This window comes from Phalacrocorax carbo, chromosome 14 (genome assembly GCF_963921805.1).
Source record: "Phalacrocorax carbo chromosome 14, bPhaCar2.1, whole genome shotgun sequence".
In the NCBI taxonomy this organism is placed as follows: Eukaryota; Metazoa; Chordata; class Aves; order Suliformes; family Phalacrocoracidae; genus Phalacrocorax; species Phalacrocorax carbo.
The window spans coordinates 7,633,610-7,656,219 of record NC_087526.1 but is presented as its reverse complement, the minus strand read 5'-3'; the positions used below and the strand labels follow the sequence as shown (position 1 = coordinate 7,656,219).

The following is a 22,610-nucleotide window of genomic DNA, read 5'->3' as shown; positions in this document are numbered from 1 at the left end:
CTGCCCGTGTTGTTTTAGTTTTTAAGGCTGGCTGACCAAGGGCCGTGTGGTGATCTCCTCCCTGCAGATTACTCTCACCACCATCGGCTACGGAGACAAGTACCCACAGACCTGGAACGGACGGCTGCTGGCAGCTACGTTCACACTCATCGGCGTCTCCTTCTTCGCCCTTCCTGCCGTAAGCAGAGGCTGCAGCATCTCTCTGGGAGGTGGGCTGAGCTCTGCCATGCTTCGTCCCCGGCTGCTGGACCCAGTGGCCATGCAACAGCTATCTCCAGCAGTGCAACACACCCAGAAACCTCCCGACTGCGACTGCTCTGTGACCTTTGAGTCAAAAAAAAAAGGGGAAGAGAGGGGAAACCATGTCAGAATATCCACAGCTCGGGCACTATGTATATGAGCAAATGGGATGGAAACTCAAATTTGGCACCGCACAAATATTTATTGAAGTGAAACCATTTTTTTTCCTGCAAACGGCTGTCCCTAGGGGTGGTTATGCCATTTGAGAAAATTACCCCTGTCCCTTTCACAGTGCATTTCAGTGTGTTGCATGGATCTGATTTTCCCCATGGGGATAATTTGCTGAATGCCAGCACGGTGTGGTTATTTTGTATTTTATCAGCTGGCTGGAGGTAGTTTGGTAAAAGCAGCAATTCCAGTGAGTGCCAGCAAAGCCCACTCCCCACTGCTGCCCCTTCATGGGGGGCGTGTCTGCCAGTGCTGCCTTGGAGAGAGGCTTTTCCTTCCTTCCCCTGTATGTTTCAAGCAAAAAATGAGCCAGAACAAATCTTCGGAGGGAAAATTGGCTGCAACTTTTTAGTGAAGACTTAGCTAACACCTTGCTAACTGCAAATTTTTGCTCTCTTTGACAGGGCATCTTGGGTTCGGGGTTTGCTCTGAAGGTTCAAGAGCAGCATCGACAGAAACATTTTGAGAAGAGGCGAAACCCAGCAGCGGGCCTGATTCAGGTGAGGATCACATCCAAGGAGCTTTAGGGTTACATTGTCCTGATTTTGGGGGGCTTAATAGCCTTTTGGAAGTTGGGGAGGAGACAGTCAGGTGAAAAACAAGGCCATGTGTGTGAGGTGTGAGACAGCAGCTGGTGACTGGTCTTGTCTGGGAATAAATGCCAGGAAATCAGCCATGGGAAAATAGCATATGTGGTAGGCAATCTGGGGGAGAAAAGGAATGAAATCCAGCCCAGTGCAGCAAGACAAATGCATTAGGACAGTCTGTTTTCACCAAACTTCCCCCCCTCCACCCCAAGAGAATATTTATACTGATATAAAGTTACAACTGGGAGCGTTTTCTTCACGATAACAGATGTCTGCACAGAAGGCTGGCCTTGGTGATTTGAAATTAGAATTATTTGACATTCCCCTGCCCTTCTCTCTCCAAATTTTTTAACACTCTAATGTGCAACGACACCTGTTTGATACCTGGCCCCACCCTGACAGCAAGTGCCTTGTACCCACAACGCTTTTAGCTGGGCTTACATGGTCAGGAGCATGGCGATACCACCCCAAATTGTATCAAATTGAGGAAAAAGCAAAATGTCGGACCCATCCTGCAGAAAACAGAGGGAGGACTTGGTGTTGGCTGAGGTTTGTAATACCAAGGGTAGTGCTGGCCATGCCTGGGTCCACCATCCTGCTGTGTCTCCTCTGCAGGCGGCTTGGAGATTTTATGCCACCAACCTGTCCCGGACAGACCTGCACTCCACCTGGCAGTACTATGAACGCACCGTCACCGTCCCCATGTACAGGTACCTCCTCCTCAACCTCTCTCTTCCACTGCCTTCCTTGTGATGCCACTGTCTCCATATTTATTTTTGTTATCTGGATATATAGTTCTGTTATTTATTTACTTTTTTTTAGGTTGAAAAGTTGATTTCAAGAGCTCTTAAGGGCTGGTATATATTTTTTTTCTTCTGGAGTTTTTTTTGCCTTTTTTTTTTGAGTGTTTCTTTTGACTTGATTTTAATTTCCCTGTGTTTTTTTTTTTTTCTTTTCATGTCTGTATGTGTATGTGCTCTTCTTTTCACCTTCATTCCTCCACGTCCACTGGTAGTTGCATTGTGTTGTGACAGTTGCCGTGCCCAGGTGTGAAGACCTCCCTCCCCGAGCTGCCCTGGATCGTAGGTAAACGCCACCCTCCTCGTGCCCTTGCTTGGGCTCTCCTTGCTGCTCCAGCTGGTCTCTAATGATCCTTCTGCCTTTCAGCAAACTTCTGTCCCTCCCTTGACTGGCCTGGCTCTCTCCCCAGGTGCATTTGCCCTGGGTCACCCTTTCCTTTCCTTTTTTTTTTTTCTCTAAGAGGAGGAAAACCAAATCAGGATTCAATGAGCATTTTCCCATTTCTTGCATTTCATTTATGCATCACGATCTGTTGACACGAGTAGGGAAGGACAGCGGAGCCGTGATGGATGATGCTGATAAAGCACTGCTGTGTTTTAGCAGCATCCATCTGGCTTGCTTTAAGGAGATGTAACTCGTCGTCATACCCAGGCAGCTTTTGCAGCTGAAATGATACGTGTTATAGCAGTGCTGGGAGATTTCACAGCCTCTTGGGATTTGGAACTTCATGGAGATGGGGACAGAGTCCCCTGCCATGCCTTGCTGCCCTCCAGGACATGGGGGAGCACTGCATCCCCCACGTCACTCTCAGGGTTGGTGGCATCGAGGAGGAGGCTTCCCCAGAAGCTAGATTGCAAAGCATTGCCATTCATTTTACACCCCACACCGCACTGCATTGCACACAGGGCCGTGCATCCCTTCCTGGCGGGTTTTTAGGGGCTAGCCAGGTCTTTCTGGGTTTGTACAGGAGTTGAACATGTTGGTTAGATATTCCTGTAGCTTCACAGGGTTTTGTTGGGCATGATGAGGCTCCCTGTGTCCCATCTCCTGGCTCCCAAACAGGGCTGTGGTCCAGCACTGGCTTGTGCCACTGCAGGTGTGAATCCCTTTGTTTTTTTCCCATGTGCCTTTTAGCCTTCAGGTGGACAACCTGGATATATTTCCTAGGGTAAGCATTAGTCTGTATTTGAAACACAGCAGCCAGCCTGCTAAACCATCTTACAAACCCGTTGGAAGTCACATTGTTGTGGTCAGTAAGTTTTCGTTGGATTCATTCCCAGTGTGTGTCTGATCGGTTGCTTTTTCCCTAGAGAATTATGAACCAACTTCAAGATTTTGCTTAAAAAATCCCAAACCAACAACCCAACAAAGCAGAACAAAGCTGTTTTCCAATAGCATTAAACCCACCCCACATCAAAACTCTCCCTCCCAGTATTTGACCGTCTCGTTGTACATTTGCAGCACTGGCTGAGATCAGCTACTGGAGAGGATGAGGACTGGAGCCTGGTCCAAAGTCCACTGCAAAACACAGAAAGCCAGGGGCTGATTTTGGTGGACTTTGTCAGGTTTTACTGCTGTTTGAAAGACTGAACTTACCACGCAGCCAGACATACAGTGACACCCTTTTGCATGAGGACATGCTGGGGTAAATACTTGCTACATAATCCACTTGTGAAAACCTGTATTTCCCATAGACTTAATATATGGAAGAAAACTGAGCTAAACAGCTCTTGAAGAGGCTAAATAAAAGCTCCGGGGAGGAGAAAGAGCAAAAAATGCAGTTTAGTGAAGAGCCCAGCTATCTTGAATAAAAAGGCAAGAAAAAGTTGTAGCAGTTTTGCTGGCTGACGCTGCAGGTGCTGCTCCTGATGCTGACCCCAAGCAGCGGCGTCGCCCTGCCCTTCCCTGGGCACAGGTTTCTGCTCTGCCAGCTTCACCCTTAAATCCCAGCTCCTGCCTGTGCGCAGGTGAGCCTCACCTGGGAGAGTGAGCTGTGGGTGCATTGATGGATTCAGCTGTTAGTCAAATTGAGTTTTTTACCAAGAAACCTCTTTTGGATGCCGTCAGATAAATTAATTGGGGTAATTAATAATAAATTAATAACAAATAATAACAAATTATAAAAGGGGGTAACTGCATGTTCTGGCCGCAGCTTCCATCACTCACACTGTCCATCTATCCTTGTCTACCCACTTCACTAAGCTAGCTGGCGGGCACTGGCAGCCCTGCGTTGGTGCAGCCTCCGCGGCATGTCAAGCCCAGCGCCGCGTTAAGGCGATGGCTCCTGACATGCGGCTGAAACACACAACGTGGTTAGGAAGTGGGTTGGAGGAACACAATATCCCCGTCTCCCTCCCGGGTGCCTGGGGGGTGATCTGCAGTCACCGCTATGTTGGCACCCTTTCGGCTCAGCATTGGGCTGCTTATTCCTCATAGCAGGAGCCCTGTGAGTTGAGCCTACCTCTCTTCCCAAGGCATCTCCTAAAAGGCTGGCTGCTTGATATGAGAAAATTGCCTTGGAGGAGTTCAGGTGTCTCCAGAACATCACTCAAATCACTGCAGTAGAGCTAGTCTCACTTGTTTGGGGAAAATATGGTGGCCTCTGAGAGTAGTTTAGATTTAATCTTTCATTTCAAAATGTGGTACAACCAAATCTGAAATATGCCCAAGGCTCCTGTATGTGCAGTTACAGTTTGGGCTTGTAAGGCATGCATAGCTTGCTGTGCCCAGACATCGTAACCTATTATGCATCAGCCACTGGCTTTGCTGAAAAAAAAATAATCTGCTCTTCATTGTCACTTGTGAGAACAGGGCCTTGATCCCAACTACATTAGTATATTTGGTCTTCACTAAAATAACCCCACCGGCACATGATGCCCAAGTCGGCAGCCCAGCCCAAGGAGTCCCTGGCTGGTGGGACCGAGGGCTGTGGTTGTCTCACAAAAGGTCTCTCGGAGGCCCCCACGTTTCCCCTGCTCTGTGGTGCCCATTTGCTTTCGGAGCAAGGTGCCAGCTGCCTGTCCCCGAGGGTGACATGGGTGCGCAGTGATTTCGGGGCTGGCTGCAGTGGGAGCAAGCTCAGCCCACGCTCCATGCTCACTTGTAAGCCTGGTCACAGCGCATTTGCTCCCAGGGATACACTTCGTTCATATGCTAATTTTCTTTATTCTGTTTTTTTTTCCCCCTTTCCTCTGCCCCACCTTCCCCCCCTGTTTTTCTTATCCCTTTGGTTTTCTTTGGTGAAAACACTTGAAAAGCACGCAAACGCAAACGTATGGTGCCTCCAGGTATGAAGTGCATGTGACTCTGAAACTGTGTGTCATGTCACTCCTTGTTCTTCGTTTGGGACTGTAACATGCAAAGCCTCTAATTAGGAAAAAAAAAAAAAAAAGAAAAAGAAAAAAGAAACACCTGAAGATCAGTTTTTTCGAAGGAGTGAGTGAAAGCCCAAACCAGACTCCCCATCCTGCTGCCTACAGACTAACTCCATGCACCTCCATGTACATTTTAGCTATTGGTTCACACAACTGTTGGGAAGCTGTCTGCCAAAATGTTGATTTAAGGAAGGAGAATGGGAGAGCTCTTGATAAGCTTGCTTTTTTAGGAATTATTTCTAGATGGTCTTACCAACCTCTTCCAATTCATACAATGCTTCATAAGAAAACTTCCCTGTTCATACTTCCATTGTCCCTCTGCCGTCACTCCAGTGTGTTCCCCTTTCTCCAGCCCTTTTTCCCCATCCTTCATTGTGCCATTTATCTCACTTCATGCTGTAGGAGCTGTGCCCACCAGGGAATGCTAGGTTTGCGCAGTTTGCTGGTGTGGTGGCACCATGGGACACACCACTGGCAGCACAGAATACAATCACAGTAGCAGCTGTGCCTGCTTTTGAGGACAAGTCTGGAGGGGAGAGAGAGATCTGGAATGCTAAACTGAAATGATCATTCATTTCTTCTAGCAATCCAGTCTGATTTTTGGGAAAAGGATGTCCCATCTCAGCAGGACTTTTCTATTTCAGGTTTTTTCTTCCAAGACCGACCTAGAGCCAAGCAGTTATTAGCCCCAGTTTTCTAGGCTGGGACTTAACCTTCTGGGTCCGATCCAAATGCAAAGACCTGTATATGGCTATATAAGATTCATGATAAATAATATTATCTCAGGTTCTGCATAAAAGAGTAGATTTTCAAATCGCAGGCATATTTTATGAGGTGGGTATCTGAAGGTGTAGTCAAGTCAATATTTTAAGATGGGGAGTAAATGGCTTGCATTTCAAGACTGTGGGCCAAGCTCCATTCTTAGAGCAGTTTAAATTCTCACTAGATGCACTAAAGCTGTTAAAGCTGATGTGATTTAGTGCCTGCTTTCCAAACCTGGTTCCAGTTTTCACAGATGCAAGTTTTACAGCTTTAGTAAATCATGCTTACCACTTCATGTAGTTAATTTACAGCAAATTGCATCAATGAATTACACATATAAAGTTATCAATGCATTTCCCTGTTGTGTTGAACAACAGCCTGTTTTAGGAATCAGGCATTTTTCTAATGCTGGGAGTGAAATAAAAATGTGCCACTTCCGTTCCATTTCTTACAATAAAATATAAGTTATGAAAAATAGGTTAGGCTGGACACATGAAGTCATGGTTAGAGTAAAAATTGGCTCCTCATAGGAGCTCCAAGACAGCATGGAGACTCATTTAAGTCCCTGTCCCATTCCAGCATCCATCTCCTTGTTACCGCCTTCCTAATTGTTCATACTGGGGCTGTTCAAAAAATTCATCATAATCCTCATCTCTGTGTGCGTGTGTGTCGTGGTCTGTGCGTGTTTTTGTGTGTGCTGCTGCCCTCCTTGTGTTGTGGGTTTTTGATGATGTCCTGGCCGGAGGCATGATATCCCTACTGTCCCCAGATGCTTGAACGTTATCTGTGCTACCAGGAATAGCAAATTTGCCTTCCCTTTGGATGGGGGGAGCCGGCACCTGAAGTTAGTGTGGTGTTTCTCTGTGCTGTACTGGGAGGGGTGATGGGAAGCAGCTGTAAGTACCGCTGGATCCCCTGCAGCAGCCGGCGACTTGGAATTGTTGCTGTGGTGGGTGGCATGAGCTCTGTGTGTTGCCGTGTCGTGCAAAACTTCTCACCTAGCTCCCCTTTAACTGAAACATGCTTCCCTTGCTAACAAGTGACACACAGACCAGGAGGAGAGAGAGAAAACATGAGACGTCCCAGCCGGAGGTCCTTTCTCCACATCTCTGGAGGATGCAGTGGCACCTGCATCACCTGTCCCCTGGGCACACACGCCAGCACAGGCTGTCCTCCATCCAGCATTTTATAGCAAAGCTCAGTTAACACGCTAAGCAGAGCCCTGTCTTTTCTTTGAGGTTCTGGTGAAACAGTGCAATGCGGTAGCTGTTCCCCGAGCTGCTCTTGTAATGACAGGCTAGGCTGAGCATTCAACTCCGATTAAATTTCAAGTCAAATACATGGCTGAGTTTGCGCCCATTTGCAATAATTAAAGTTTCAGTAAAACATGATTTTTTCCACCACGCACACACGTACCAGGCTCATCACCCTACCACAGAAATGGTGAATTTCTGTGTTTGCCTGTGTGCCTTTACCTTTGCATGGAAGCATCTGTGGTGGCCCAAGAGATTGCCACCTTCAGCACGGTGCAAACCTTGTGTTATGGACTAATCCAAAGGAAGGAGCTCCTTTTGGGATCCTGAATCTTCAATCTAGTGAGCTATGAGCTCTTCAGCTCTTCAGCTTGCATCGGTGGGAGCCCTGAATCTGTGATCCCAGCTGGAGGAAGTGGGGCCGTTATCCTGTCCTCTGCTAGGTATCAACCTCCCTGGGAAACTAACTCAACAAAGAACAATTCTGCACCCCTCATTAACTGCTAAGGACACTTTGTGCTTGACTTTATGCACCACCTTCTCCCATCCTGGAACAAATCTGCAAACCCCACGTTGGGTTTGAACAGAGGTGACAGCCCAGCACTCATGCGCTGCTCCACTGTTCCAAGGTCAGCTTCTTCCTGAAGTCTTGAGTGAAGAGGATCATTAATTCATCAGATCAGGATGTGCTCTTCTCTGGATGGAAGTGAACAGAGCTAGCCTGGGGAGCTGAGCCAAAATTTTCAGGCCTATTTTTATTCTTTTCTCCATACTTAGGATTGGAAAATTTTCTGATTACCTCAATCTTGTGAACACCAAATCTGCTCTGCCGAACAACTGTGTTTTTGAGGATGAGTTTTGTGCATGCAGAGGAGATGCTTTTCTGGCTGGGCTTTTTTTTTTTCCCCAGTTAGAGGAAAACTGTGAAATTATTGGTCTAATGGCTGAAAAAATGTGGGCATAAACATGTCTGCCTTTATTTTGCAGTAAGCAACAGCCCCATTTCTTACAGCGCCTCAGCTGAGATCAGTCTGTTAGGGGCGTGCAAGCACTTGCACCTGTTTCCTTCCCGTCTTGAGCTGCGATTTGGGGACCATTTGTGTAGGTCCTTCTTGCTTTCATTAAAACTTATGTGGCTAGTTTTCCAGCAAAGCCATAAGTATATGCTGCATTGGGGTGGTGGCTCTTTGGGCTGCACAGACCTGGGCAGCTGCAGACAGCCTGTTCTCAGCCCGCCAGCAGCCCCCGTCCTCCCCTTCGTTCCTGCAGTGATGCTGCCTCCCACTCGCTTGTCACAAGCGTGACCAGGGGCAGCTGCTGGGCTGACTTTGCACCCTCTGGGCACAGTGATGGCATGTGGTGCTTCGACAGTTTGACAAGGGCACGTTGGTGGCCCAGAAAGGAGTTTGCAGCAAGCCATGGGATGAGCCCCATTGGCCTTGACCCCAAATGCAGAGTCCCCAAGCACCCTCTAAAGTAGATGCTGTTCTTCCCAACCACGTGCAGCAATCTCCGTCCTCCCCCGACACCTCCAGCTCACAGCATTCTTGACTGAAAGCCTGACTGAATATCAATGTTAAATATTTATGGAGCAAGCCTTGGTCTCGCAGGGTCTGAGGGAAGAAATGAAAAGTGGATGTGGCAGCTAATTCAATGACTTTTAGCACAAATGCAGGATAGGCAACAGGGTGATTGTTCAGGGTTTTTCTTTTTTTAAATTATTATCCAGGATTCCCACTGTCAGGTTCTTTTTCTCCCTGAGAAAGGAAGGAAACCCATGGTTTCTAGGAGGAAATGATACATGTTTTTACCTCATTTTGGGGCAAAACCTGACGTGGACTCTAGGGAATTGGTTACACTTGACCCCCAAGCACACTGCTGTTTCTCCTGGGATGCTCCTAGCCTTGTGTCCCTATTTCCTCCCCCCCATAAGATGCTCCTTCCCATGCCTCCCCACATTCCCAAGAGCAGCAGGGTTGAGTTTTCCCATTTGCCTCCGAAACTGGAGCTTCTCTCCACCCAGTACACAGCTGAAGTGCTGACCTCCAAACAGAGCAACGCCAACCGCTAGACTACAGGTGTTGAAAGAGCTCTCCTGCTAAAACACTGCCGCGCTGCGCAGAAACCCCGGCAGCCGCTTGGTTTCTGGGAGAATCAAAATTTGGTGGGGCAGACAAGTTTCTCTCTCTCTTGCTGTCACTCTATCTTCCCCCACTGCTCTGCCTTAGGACACTGTTGGAAGTAGCAGCCAAGCCCCCCTCCATCCTTCCCGAGCTGTCCCCCAGTTGGTGTCACAAAGCTGGTTCTAGTTGAAAGGACGGGGCAGCGGGGGAAGTTTCCGAGACAGGAGGCTCTGATATCAGCTCTGCCTGAATATTAATGGTCTTTATTTTCTTCCTCCAGACTCATCCCTCCTCTGAACCAGTTGGAGCTCCTGAGGAACCTGAAGAGCAAATCGGGACTGACATTCAGGTTAGCAGCAGAGTTAAGACAGCTGGGAAAACACACACTTCACAACCTTTTTCTTCCTTTTTCTTTTCCTTTTTTTAAAAAATCTTTTTATTTTGGTGTGTTTTATTTTTTTCTTTTTTTCTTCCTGCCTTTTGCATATGGGCAGCCTTGAAGATGTGAGAGGTTCTGGCAGCTGGTCCCCCATGGGTTGCTCAGCCTCCTCCTCCCCATCCCTCTCCCACGCTGTACATGAATTTCTTCAGCCTAACTTGGCTCTGGAGTAATATTACAGTGCTTGGCTGAAATGCAAAGTCGTGTTTTCAGAGAGTCTGCCCTCAGAGGACACTCAGGCCCACGATATGTTAATTCATTCCCTGTTTCCTCCAGCCTTCCCTCGCCTGCCCTGAGAGCAGGCAAAGCTGTAGCAGTGAGAAATTTTTGCTAAATTTCCTGTGGCAAGGTGTAAGTGATTGCCCCAGAAGGCCAGGAGTTCTGCAGCCTAAGCGTGTGCTTGGGAGGGGTAATTCTTGTTTTTAAGCAGGTGAGATTGCCCCGTTCGGTGAATGGGGAGCATGCAGACCCTGGGAGGGGTGGAGAGGAGACGGCTGTGCCTGTGGGCAGTGGGGCCAGCCAGGGAGGGGTGGGATGGGACCTGCCCTCGGCTGTGTGCCTCTCCAGAGAGTAGAGATCTGTAGACCCATGGGTCAGACTGCAAATTTTAAAATGTGAGGTTTTGAGCTAGCGACTGAGGCTGAGCTTCCAAGTTTGTCTGAGCAAGGAGCAGAGGGTGGAAGGACTTTTTTTTTAGTCTCTCCAGGCTGCTGCCTTCAGCCTAAGGGAGAGGGGTCGGGTCTGTGCAGGTCTCGGCGTCTCGGTGGTCACTGCTGGGTGGAGGCACGGCCAGGGCTGGTACAGCATTGTGCTTGCAGGGAATCAAGCTCCTCTTGCCCAGGTCTTCTCGCAGTCCGGTTTGTCCCTTAGACTGTCTGGTTTTAGTGGAGGCGGATCCTTATCTGCTGAGAAACACAGTCTGCTCCCTGTCTTGCGGGGCTGAAGGGGCAAGGCTGCTTGGGGCCCCACATTACTTGCAATTTCCCAGTGTGAAGAAGCTGTGATTCAGAGCAGATGAAGGCAGAGCAGGTTTTCCTCATTGCTGTAGGGAAATGCCACCAAGACACCTGGTCAGTGAAGGTGAGATGGTTTTTTCAGTGTGGCCTGAGCTTGGCTTGCAGTGTTATGCCTACCTTTTGCAGGTGTTCAGCTCACTTTGTCCTCAGTGTCAATGGTTTTTCAGGGCAATCAGGTGGTTTGGGATGTCAGTAGGAAACCGCATGCAAAATTGTGGTGTCCCACTCCCTCCATGTAGCCTTTGCCAACTACTTTGGCAAAGTAGCTGCCAAAGGCTTTGGGGGCAGAAACCCCACCTGGGGTGTCAGGATGTCAGGGCAGGGGTCCATACTCCTTCCCACCAGTGTCCCCCTCCCAGCGCCACACATTAGTGCTGCAGCGTGAAGCCGTGCATGAGAGATTGGACATTAGCTCTGACTGAATGACCAGGAAGGAAAAGCAAATGCACCAGAGTCATGGGAGCCGTTCAAATCCTTCCCTGTGTGCAGAAACAGCTTAGGGTGGTGCATTTCCAAACGAAGGGGGCCGCTCTCTGAGCCCACAGAAGTCCTCCTGTGCTCACACAAATCACACGACCGTCAGGTGTCTCAGTCATGCATAGGCACGAGGATGGGTTGGGATCAACTCTTCAACCCTGTGCGTTGTATGTGTCTTCTCTGAGGTTGTGTGAGTCTCCAGTGATATTCTGCCCGGGCCAGAAACTCCAGGAATTAAGTGCTCCTTTCCCTTTCTTCTGTCCACAACTTCCACTTAGTTGTATTGTTTGGTATTGTCCTTTCGTTATGTTTTAACAGTGAAGCAGCAACATCTTTTGCCACCTGACACCATGCTAATGTACTATTGCTTCTGTTTAAAGGAAAGAGCAGCAGCCCGAACCATCGCCAAGGTCTGTATCACTGCCAACACACCATCCCCATGCATTACCTGTAGATTTCTATGTACGTGTGTGCGTGTGTGTACCATGTTGTGGCGCCATCGAGGGAAGCATTCTAGGTATTAACGTGCTTTTTCTGTGCTGTGGCAGTCCAATGTATCTACGTGTATGCTGGACCTTAAATCATGTCTTCCTTCCAGTCTGCCTTGGGCTGTAGCTGCAAGGATAGCAAGGCTGTGGGGGCTAGAGAGAGTGGTGGGCAGCACGGGCGGAGCTGGCAGACACTTATCCGGGATAACAGCAGGGCTTTGGTTTATGCTGCTTTTTTTTCCTTTTGTTTCTGGAGTTGTAGCCGAAACAGTATAACACAGGCTTAATGAGTGCCGATGGGTAGGTGATGCTTTGCCCATGTCTCCATCACCCAACGCCATGCCAGGCGGAGGTGACATGGGAACACAAAGCCATCACCATGTCACCGAGTTAGCAACTTCTCCTGAGCTCCTCTCGCTGCAGGGTACTGCACAGGGCTGCGTGGACCTGCTGCTCTGCGGGACACAGGAGGGCTCTCTGACACGGCACGACGTTGCATGGCAGAGACACCCTTCCTCCACCCCATTCCCTTTGGCCTCACAACCTCTGGATGAAGCACAGTCCCTGCTCCGTCTTCCCTCCACGCCTCGAGTCCACCGTGCAGAGTGTGCTCAGCCGGGCGCCCTCTGAGACGTGGCGAGCACCTTCCAAGGCCAGCCATAAATCTCACCTATGGGAGAGCTTTTCTCTATTCACGTGTCCCAGGGAAAGCAACAGGGCTGGTATTTGGGATACTTTCAGGATACTTTTCATCCCCTTTTAATTCTGGTTTGGTTTTTTTGGTTTTTTTCCTATATTTTCCCAGATCTTTTAAGAAGTAATGCTGGGGCTGGATCTCATTTTCTTTCTTGGGAGGCAAGATGCAAAACTGATGATCTGTGGAGATCACCTGCTTGGCCTTCAAATCTTCCATCTCATATTTCAAAAAACAGCTTACAGGCTAAATATTGTAAACAATGAATATGTTTTTTCAGAGGTATAACTAGAGCCTGGCATTTTGCAGATGTAACTTTCTGCTGTGCCTTTTAGCTAATAAGAGGCCAGAAACTAAGTTTTCCCTGGCATAAAATCCAACCAAAGATATCTGGGTAGATATGGTGCTGACAAAAGGGAGGAAAATGTCATCTTTCCTTCCTTCCCTTCCCCTCTCTTTTTTCTGTCTTTCATTTGAGCTTTTCTTTATAAGCAGAACCTCCGTAGCACTCCATCCACTTTCCTGCCAAATAAATCAAATCTCCAAGATCATGTTTCAACTATCCAGATACTTTTCTTTTTCCTACGTGGGGTCTCAGCTTGTGTAGCTGGAGCGAATGCAGCCTCCATCCAGCTCTATTAAAGCAGGGAGCATTACATGGGAAGTGCTCTCTGGGAGCAGACCAAGGCTGCAATCTTGGCCACCCACCCATGGCATCAGGAGGGTCAGCATTTCATCCCAGGGGCTGGCTGCTCTGCTGCCCTGTCACAGCCAGTGACATTCTTTGGGTGTATCAGAGGGTAAATCCACATTTCTCACAGGCATATGACTGTGCAATGAGGTGAAATTTCTGTTCAACTCTATCAGCTCTGTAGCCAAGGAAATCTGAGGACTGATGGTCCCTTGTAGGGTCACACCAGCCAGCATCCCTGCAGTCGCAGGCACTAGTCTTATTTCTGAGGCACTAGTCTTATTTCTTATTTTTTAATCTCCGTCCTGTCTTACAGTGTTCATTTTCACCAGTTAAAACACTAAGTTGGATGTAAGACTTCTTCATAGAAGTTGCAAGGTTTTCCCTGTTCATTTTCTACATTGCTTTCTTAATCTTATGTCACAGAAAGAAATAAAAATAGCATTTCACTGCCCTTTTTCAGAGCATTTTTTTACTATATACAGCTCCTTCATCAGGGTTCTTTCCAAATGCTGCTTTCCTACTCCTGTAGTGTATCTGACTCTTATGACACTGATGGGTTTTGTTGCCCTCTGTTATAAGATGCTAAACCCGAACCCAGGAGTGCTTAACCTGAGGGTCTGCAGCTGCCATATATATGGCATTAGAGTGTTTTCCATATCATTTAGTTCAGCTGCCGTAGCAGAACCAAAGCTCTTTCCTTCTGTGTTTTGTTAGAATTTGTCAATTCTACCTTCTCCCACTGCCCTTTTCCATCTGATAATGTCTCAGACCTCGGGAAGGAATTTTGCACAGTAGTCCCTATATTCGGGGGGGCCCAAATCACCTATTTTCCCAAATAAAAGTTTATATATCTTTTATATTGACATGCCAAGTCTCCCACCCACTTTAGTTCCCAACAGCCTCCTAGTGATGCTCAGTGTGCCATCCTGCCCTTAGAAAAGAAAACTTGTCCTGTTTCTCAGCCCACTCGACAGTTAATCATCCAGACGTGGTCTGTCACTGATGACTGTTCCACTTAGGAAACTCCTCAGTATGAATCATGTCTCAGAGCAGACCCCAGCACCGCACTTTTACTGCTTCAGATGGTGAAGGATTTGCCCCTTTCCATTTCCATCAATGTGAGGAAATGTACAGTCTCTCATCTGGAGATAGCTGGATCTTCCTCCCATTCTAGTTATGTGTAGGGAGTGGCTGATTTCCTATATCCCTCTTTCCATTATGGATACACCACAAAGTCATTACAGCAAACAGAACAGAAACAGCTTTTTTACTATTTTGCATCTTAATATATTTTAAGTTAGAGAAGGGATGCTGGCACGGCTCGTGGCAATGCGCTGTGCAAGACAAACGTGGCCTTGCAAGGTCAGGGAGCATCCGTGGCCTTGCAAGGTCAGGGAGCATCCCAAGCGACCCGCCAGTGCGCGGGGCAGCTGTCGGAGTCTTGCCCGTGCACCAGCGGCGATGCTGCCCTCTGACTCCAGTGCTGCTGAGCTGTGCTGATTTCTGCTGAGATGGCACTCGGAGAGCTGCTGCCCGGCATGGGAGGACACGGGGAGGTGATGGGGTTAGCGTGGTGGAGGCTCGGGGTCGCCTGGAATTACTCAGGTGGCTTTTGATTTGGTCTTGGTGTAAAATGGGACAGCCAATCTGAGAGACAGGTTACGTCCTTTCTCTACCACTTCTGTTTTGTTTTTCACCGTGAGCTTGTCTGCATTCATCTATGACTGAGTGCTGGGAAGCTGTGTGCTGACCTGTGCGGGGGACAGGCACTCGCCTCCCCATGACATGGAGCCCAGGCTGTGATGAGCAGAAAAGATGCTGGCCTTTTTCTACATGCTACATACCTCTTCCCCCTTTTTATTTTCTTCCCTATTTAAAATCTGCTCACAAAGCCTCTTCTGTTGCCCATCGCTTTGGGCCCTGTGTCCACCCTACCATCTGCCTTGGCCAGGAGAAGTGGCCATCTGCCCTTCCCTGGGCTGGCTGCTGCTGCAGGAGCAGTTAGCGCCGATCATGCCTCTGAGACCATGCTGCTCTTGTGCAGGCTCCAGATATGAGCCCTCCCTGCCTCATAACACCAGGGAAGGAGGGCTGCTCTGTGGTGGGACTTTTCTCACCCCTCCTGCTGCAGAAAGCCAGCAAATCAGAGTGGTAACGGGGGTTGATTACTGCTGTGTTAATCAGGCTTGAAACTTGCTGTGGCATCTCGTCGCTGTTTATTTTGTCTTCTGATTGTAATGTCAAAAAGACAAACATATGGTTAGCCAGGACTACAGAGGCTCCTATATGAAATCTGTGCTTCAGATGCTCTTTAACAGATGGTTTGATAAACATCTGAAGGCATCCATAACCATATTTCTTCCTCTTGTATTTTCCAAAATATGATTGGGTGAAAAGCTAAAAATTCATGAACCAAGTGATCATAATAATGCTTTAATATCAGAGGAAAAAATCCAGAAGGATTCCAGGGAACTGGGAAGCTAAAACTCAGATTACTCTGTCCAGCATGAGTTCAGTCCTGTAGGTAATGAGAGGAACCTCTTTAGAAGGTTGTCCTCAGCTGTGGTTTGTCCATCCTTGACCCTAATGAACTCAGCAAGACCTTGGCCATTATATTGAATGAACGCTGGACTGGGCCACCTTGTAATGTGTACGTATATCTGTGCGTAAATCTATCTATATATCAATGTATGTATATGTCTGTCTGAGATACACACAACATTAATATCTCTGTTCAGGGGTGTGATTAAGGCTTTTGTATGCACTGGAGGATGCCTTTGGTTGACTCAGTGGGCCCCTGCTCATCCAGCCTAGGGTGTCCGAGGTGTCACTAGCCGCTACTACCCGTGGAAACCAGTGTCAATCGCAGGAGCCTGACTGGCCATGCTAGCTTGGGTTGGTGGTTGACTTTCTAACCGATTAAACTGGTGTCAGAGACTCATGCTGGGACTGACAGTAATCTGGAAATAATCAGTTACCTTTAGGGGAGCGGATTATTTGCACAGAGGGGACTGCATCTCTGCACAGGGACTGCAGGGGAGACTAAGAGGAGATAACCCACGTGTCTCCCTGAGGCTCTGCATGCTGAGTATCCCACTCCCATGCTGCGATGCTCAGGCCCCAGCTCCAGAACAGCCCCGGTAGTTCCACCGGTCCCCGGGGCTCCCTGGGGATTCGGGGTCCCATCGCAGGTGCCTAAAGAGTCCCCGGGATGCAGAGGGTGGTGTTGGCTGAGTTTGCATGGGATGCTGCGAAGCAGAAGGAATTCCTGCAAATTCCTTCTGCGTGTGCCCGCGAGCTCCTCCGATTGCCGAGTTCAAGTGTAAAATGAGATTGAGTTTTTATGCCCTTCAGCCTTTTCAGTCTATCCATGAACTCAGCAAGTGATGCCCGCTGGTGGCCAGGTGGGGAGATGGGGGCCACATCATTACCCTTCCACAGGTAGAGGGCTGCTCCATGGCGTGGAGGACCCTGGTCACGGTGGCGATCTGGCAGGGCAGTGCCTGAGCAGCGCTTTGGGATGGGCTCACGGGAGCTGTGGTGGTGCCTCAGCAAAGCCAGTGACTCCGCAGAAGTGGTAGGGCCCGTCTAAAAAGTGTTACAAAAAACAGATGCGTGAACACAGACGTTCAAATCCCTTCCCTTAAGGGATTGCACCACACCCTGTTTTTATCTATTTTTATTTTTTTAAATGCCAGGCTTAATACAATGCTATTTCCTGTATGAGAAATGCAAATAATTCACAAATTAACTAGATCTCTTTGTGAGTTTTGTTTGTTGTTTTTTTTTTAAAGGAAGAAATTTGAAACTTTTGGATATTTTTGTACAAAATAAGTTAAAGTTTTGGCTCTCCATGGCTTAGACAATTTAAAAATTGTCTTTTTTATCTGTTTAGAGGAAGAAGAGGGCAATTTTCGTTTCCAATGCAGATGAAAAAATCTTCCTGAAGGACTCAGTCAATTGTAGATGAACTGATGCCACCATTTCAATGCAGAATGCATCATTTCTAGTAATGACACTTATTGACCACAGTGAGACGAATTTCAGAAACCCTCTTGATTTTTCTGCCCCCCCCCCCCCCCCCCCCCCCCCCCAATTAATGCTCAAACAGAAAAATCCTGTCATGAACCCGGCCCTCAAAACACCTGTTTTTTAATCCTAGAGTCAGTAATCAAAAGTTTCCTGTCTGGCATTTGCTTCCAGGTCTAATTTTTACTCTCCCCTCATTTCCAGTAAAAGCAAACCGTGCAGAGAGTCACTATGCGGATGCTGCTCAGGAAACTCTAGGTACCACGGGAAATGCGTCGCACGGAACTAATCAAAAGCTGCACGGCTCATTCTCCCTCTACCCTGCTACCACCCGTTCCGATCACTTCTCTGCTTAATAGAGGTACTAGATGAGTAAAAAAAGGTGAAAGAGCCTCCCCATTGCCTGCTCAGAAATTAGAGGCTTCCTTGTCTGCTAATCATGCAGAATATGTGATTCAAAGAGACGAGGATTGGGAATTTGGTCTGGGCTAGCAAGCCAGTGTCTGCTCAGCAATGAAGGAGGCCAGGAACTGAATTTTAACAAATGATGGAAATGTTAAAAAAAAAAAAAATTAATTAATTTTTACAAAAAATATTTATAAAAAGAGCCTTTCCTCCCTATTGCTCCATCCCTCCTCAAGGTCCAGGGTATCCTTGCAAATTGAATTGCCCTGCACAGCAGTATCAAGTTAGTAGCATGAGAAATACCAGCTTCCTACCTCTGCTCAATCACCGTTCCTTTGGCTCTCTGAACACTACAAATTGACCTTTCCTAGTCTTGTGGCCTTTGGAAGCCATGGCTTGCCTATCTAGCACCTCTACTACGCAGCTAGAGAAGGACTAATCTCAGCCTGTCCCACCAGGGGATATGGGTTCCCCTTAGTGTTGGCATTGGCATCGTGAATGGTTCTGTTTCTAGATCCCATGGGGAACAGATAGCTAGAGCAGAGGGTTTCGTATGAGCAGTGTTTTCATCTTTTTCATCAAGCTGATGATTGTTAGGCGGCTTCAGAGAATTCCCAATGAGCATCCCTTAGTGCACCCATCTAATGGCCGTAAGGGTACACAGATACGTCTATCTTATTTTACTTATGCATAAATACATCTAGTTCCACACCTGCACTGGAAAAGTCTCTTCCCCCGCCCCAGACACTGCTTCTCAGCAGCAAACATGCACCTTCTTGAATTACCAATGCCCAGAGTTTGCATGCTGTGAATGCTGGCAGGTGAACCCCATCAGCTCTTCCTCCCGCAGCCAGGCAGGTGGAAAGCCCAGGAGTGGCAGGGCACTGAGTGATGCCGCATGTTTGTGAAATCCGATTTTTGCATGCTCTTTTTTGGAGTCCGTTTTAATTCTCAAAATCACCAGTCTCTGTCTCCCTCAGAAAGCCAACAAACTACAGTCTTAAAAGTATAAAACTACAGTTTTAAAAGTATATGTATCTCTGATTTTCTCCATTAATTGTTCCAACTTGTATCTTTTCTTTTCTTGCTATTTTTTCCCTGCTGGCTATTTTTATTATCTGTCAGACTAGAGGCTAAGACTCACGCCTGAGACTTGTGTGTACCAGAAGCTCAGAAGTAGTGTGGTAAATCCCATCTCTGAATGGGTAACAAAGAGGAAGGGGACGTGACGTGGATTTCATAATAAGCAGTCCTCCATGGTAGGAAATCCCCTGTACCTGGATAAATAGCCTGAATCTTTGAGTTAGCCTCCTGCTATATGTTTTGATGGTACTGTGGCCTTCCTTGAAGTTTATCTTTGAAAGAACTAGTTTAAATATTGGGTGATCGTCAGTTGCACAGGCAGCATTTCAATGCATTTCCAAATGGCAAAGATTTGGTCAATATTCTAGCTGAAAAAAATAGAATTACTTTTGTAGTGTTTCCATTTGCCAGGTGAGGTTGTTTTATCCTTGGAGGCATAGTACAGGCAGGGACTGCTCCCTAGAGAAAGGCTCCTTTCAATTGCTTAACATTGAGGTTGTTTTTGTCAGAGATTAAGACAAGCAGTGACATTCGTAGTGCTGTCCTCTCATCTGTCCATGTCCAGTTCTGTTTTCTGGAAAATCAGCCACTCTGATCTTAGTGTCTTCCTTGCATGGCTTCCTAGGCATGATTTTTTAATTGGTAAAGCCAGTATAAATTTTTCTGTTTTCTACTGAGTTCCTTCCCACTGTGGTCCTCATTTCATCTCCCCCATCTTGAGTTCTGCAAGGGAAAGGGAGGATGAAGCAAATTGTTATCTCAAGATCTTCTTAATCCATTGGAGACCCTGAGAAGGAGGATTTCGGACTGTGGTTCTTCCAGTCAAAAAGGAGTCTTGAACTTTGGAGTAGCTGCAAGGGCATCTTTGTTACCGGCATCTATCCTGACTGTGGTGTTATACACGCTGTGCTTTAGTAAAACTATAGATTAACTGTGAAGGGACATAAAAATAATTCAGATACCTTGTTTTCCTGGACCCTTGGGCCGCCTGCCTGCAATCCCCCACAGCACAAACTGGTAGGGGCAGATGCCAGCACTTTGATGCATCTAAGGCTGAGTGCTAAAAGCCTTCATCTAGGATGCATATAACGAAATAACAGCAAAAGATGAGGCAATTATGGAAAACTCAATGTAGGTAAATTAATGGAAAACTTTAGAAGCTGTGGTTTCTTAATGTACTAAACCAATGATCTCTAGTCAATAAATGCAATAATGCATGCATTTTTAGGCAGTAACATAACTTTACTAAGCCAGATTAGTAAATCTATCATATTCTGCTTTGTAAGAGACTTTGATGGCATCTACTCGGAGAGATGCAGGCACCACAGAGACGTGACAGTGGGAAGAAACGGCACACAGACCAGTGAAGGAAAGGTGTTTGCAGAGCCCTTGACTGGCCTGCGGGCCCAGGTGTAGCGTGTTTCTTAAAGCCTTGCTTAGGAATAATTGGCCAGCTCAAAGATGCAATCTAGCTGTTTTGCTTTGCTCCTGAAATGCAAAGCAGCTGAGCTGGTGAATAGCAAAAGGTTGCTAGAAGATGCAGGATATGTGTGATGTGGTGTTTGACAGTGCTCAGCGTCAGTCTGGGAAAAAAAGGCTGTGTTAGGGAGAGAGGGGTGACTGTATAACAGCAGTGCTGCAAAATACCAAAGGCCAAGGTTAAAGATGTGTCTGGTTCCAGTGTCCCTTCACTCACCCGAGGCCCAGTGCTGAGCCAGGCTTCCGTGGTGGCTGCGGGGATGGTGCAACTCTGGTCTTTCCCGTTATGATTTTAGTGACTTCCTTTAAGTCAAGTCCACAAAGGAAGAGAAGAGGGATTACTCATCAAGACGCTGATCATTGGCTGACCTTTTGTTTTCCTTTTGCCCAGGTTGCTTTGCTTCTAGAAACTCCATTCTCTGGGCTGAATTCACCTTTGCAATGGCTTTTCTGAAATCACTGGAGGCAAACCAGACTTGAGCCTCTCTTGGTTTCTGCTCTAGTCATGGCAAGTGTTGAACACACAGATGTATTTTCCTTTCCTTCACGTCTCCAGTAATTGGTTTCTGCCTTGTATCCACACCCGCGACCAGACTGGAGCCCAGTGATAGCCAGAAAGGCTATCATTCACTCCTGGCATTCCTGCATGGTTTTAACAAGGTGTCCTCATATGCCATGAGCTCAGCACAAACTCTGGATTAAAAAATAGCCTCATTTCCCAGCAGGAGATAGCCTCTTTCTCCTAGCCATAGCTTTTCAGAAGAACTAACACTGTTACTGTTTGAGTTCATGTGCAGAGATGGATCTGAGTCCATGTTAGTCTAACTCAGTTTAGCTAATGTTGGCTGCCTACAAAATGAGAGGAGAAAATGAAACAATTGCTCAAGCGTAGTTTAAAATCAATGACAAGAAGTTACAGGTAGTACTTCTTATTGATCCAAAATTACTGCTAACATAATGAGTCCACATTTTTTAAAAGTGCTGATTTAATACTATAGAGAGCTGTGAAATGAACCTCAAACCAGAGGGTTTCAAATGGGAGCTCAGACCCCCAGCATCCTGAGGAGGCTGATGGCAGCTCATTTGAAGGTTAGTTCTCATGCATTTTGCTGCTGAGTGCTGGGCTGTTGGACCTAAGTGAGCCTAACTGCACAGCCCACTAAAGCAGTGAGCATCTTTCTGTCAGCCGTGGGACCATGGATTGGTCCTTACTTGTTCATCCAGCATGGGCTCTTGTTTTCTGACTGGCAACAGAGAAGTCAGCTCAGTTTCTATCCTTCGATAAATTCAAGTTAAAAGCTGAAACTTTTGTAAACCTTCCCCAAAGTCAGCCTGGAAACATAACAATTTTTTTGTTATCAAATATGTTTTTAATAGGTGCCAACTGAAGATCTGGGAACTAAAGCACGCCCTATTATGCTGTTATGGCTTCCCATAATCTTTGTCTCTGGTTGCAAAGCCACAGTTTTCTTTCCCTTCCCTTCCCCCTGGAGCGAGCAGGGTGTCTGCCCCGTGCTCGCGCCGCTCTTAGCTGTCACGATTGCAAGCTTCAGTTCATGTTGTCATGTGTGGCTGGATTACTGCTTTCCTCACGTTCATGTCACCAACACATTCACTTTCCACCAAACCGAGGCTCATTTACCGTCTGCTTGAGCGACATCTAAATACCACTTCTCTGAGACACTCTGCATCACTCTGCATGACTTTCTGGTTGAACGAGAACATGATCTTGGATTAGCTGACAGCATATTTCCCTCTATATGTTTATATTTCTTTTGGACTCCTTCCTACCAGCTCCTGCAGACCCCAACAGCATTCTCCTCTGCAGGGATTGTACTTGCGTGTGATTCCAGGTGTAATTCCCAATGAAAGAATTGCATGGCAGAAGGAAACAATCAATTGTCCCACGTTCTTTCATGTCATTTGTGTTAAAACAAAGAAGTTACATCAGGTGTTGGGTGTTTTTCTGAGTAGTGAGTACTCAGGAGCAAAACCCACCCAGATCTTATTCATCAAATTACTACGAGATTTTTTTGTGTAAAAGTGTTGCACCTCATGCTATCAGGCTTAAAACTCTTCACTCATATTCCTCACTGAATTCAACGCTTTCTTTTTTGCCTTTTGTGATTCTTGCGAACGTTTGCAGCACATTCATTGTGGGAATGGAAAAAGGGCCCCAAAGGAAAGGCCCTGCTTTACTCAGCGATAGGCAACTGGTTTCACACTGAGATCGGTGATGGGAGCAACTCTGCAGAGGAAGAGGCACAAAGAGATTGCTTTGAATTCTGAATATTGGTGTGTTGCTGATTCATTTATATAAAACTTATTTTTTTCAAAAAGACCAGGCAGTTCAAAGTATTAGTACTACTGGAATGCAGTAGATTCCAGGAATATTATTCTGTAAAATACTAAAATAAAGAAAAAAAATATCCAATTGG

General features: G+C 47.0%; 1 protein-coding gene across 1 annotated transcript in view; it reads left to right on the top strand.

Annotated features, from left to right (window-relative positions):
• KCNQ2 (potassium voltage-gated channel subfamily Q member 2) overlaps positions 1-22,610 on the top strand; it is a 77,570-nt gene that overhangs the window by 30,814 nt on the left and 24,146 nt on the right. The window contains exons 6-11 of the mRNA XM_064465413.1: positions 68-178; positions 873-968; positions 1,671-1,765; positions 5,114-5,143; positions 9,649-9,717; positions 11,681-11,710. Of these exons, the coding sequence (XP_064321483.1) occupies positions 68-178; positions 873-968; positions 1,671-1,765; positions 5,114-5,143; positions 9,649-9,717; positions 11,681-11,710 (431 nt within the window). The remainder of the gene's footprint in view (positions 1-67; positions 179-872; positions 969-1,670; positions 1,766-5,113; positions 5,144-9,648; positions 9,718-11,680; positions 11,711-22,610) is intronic.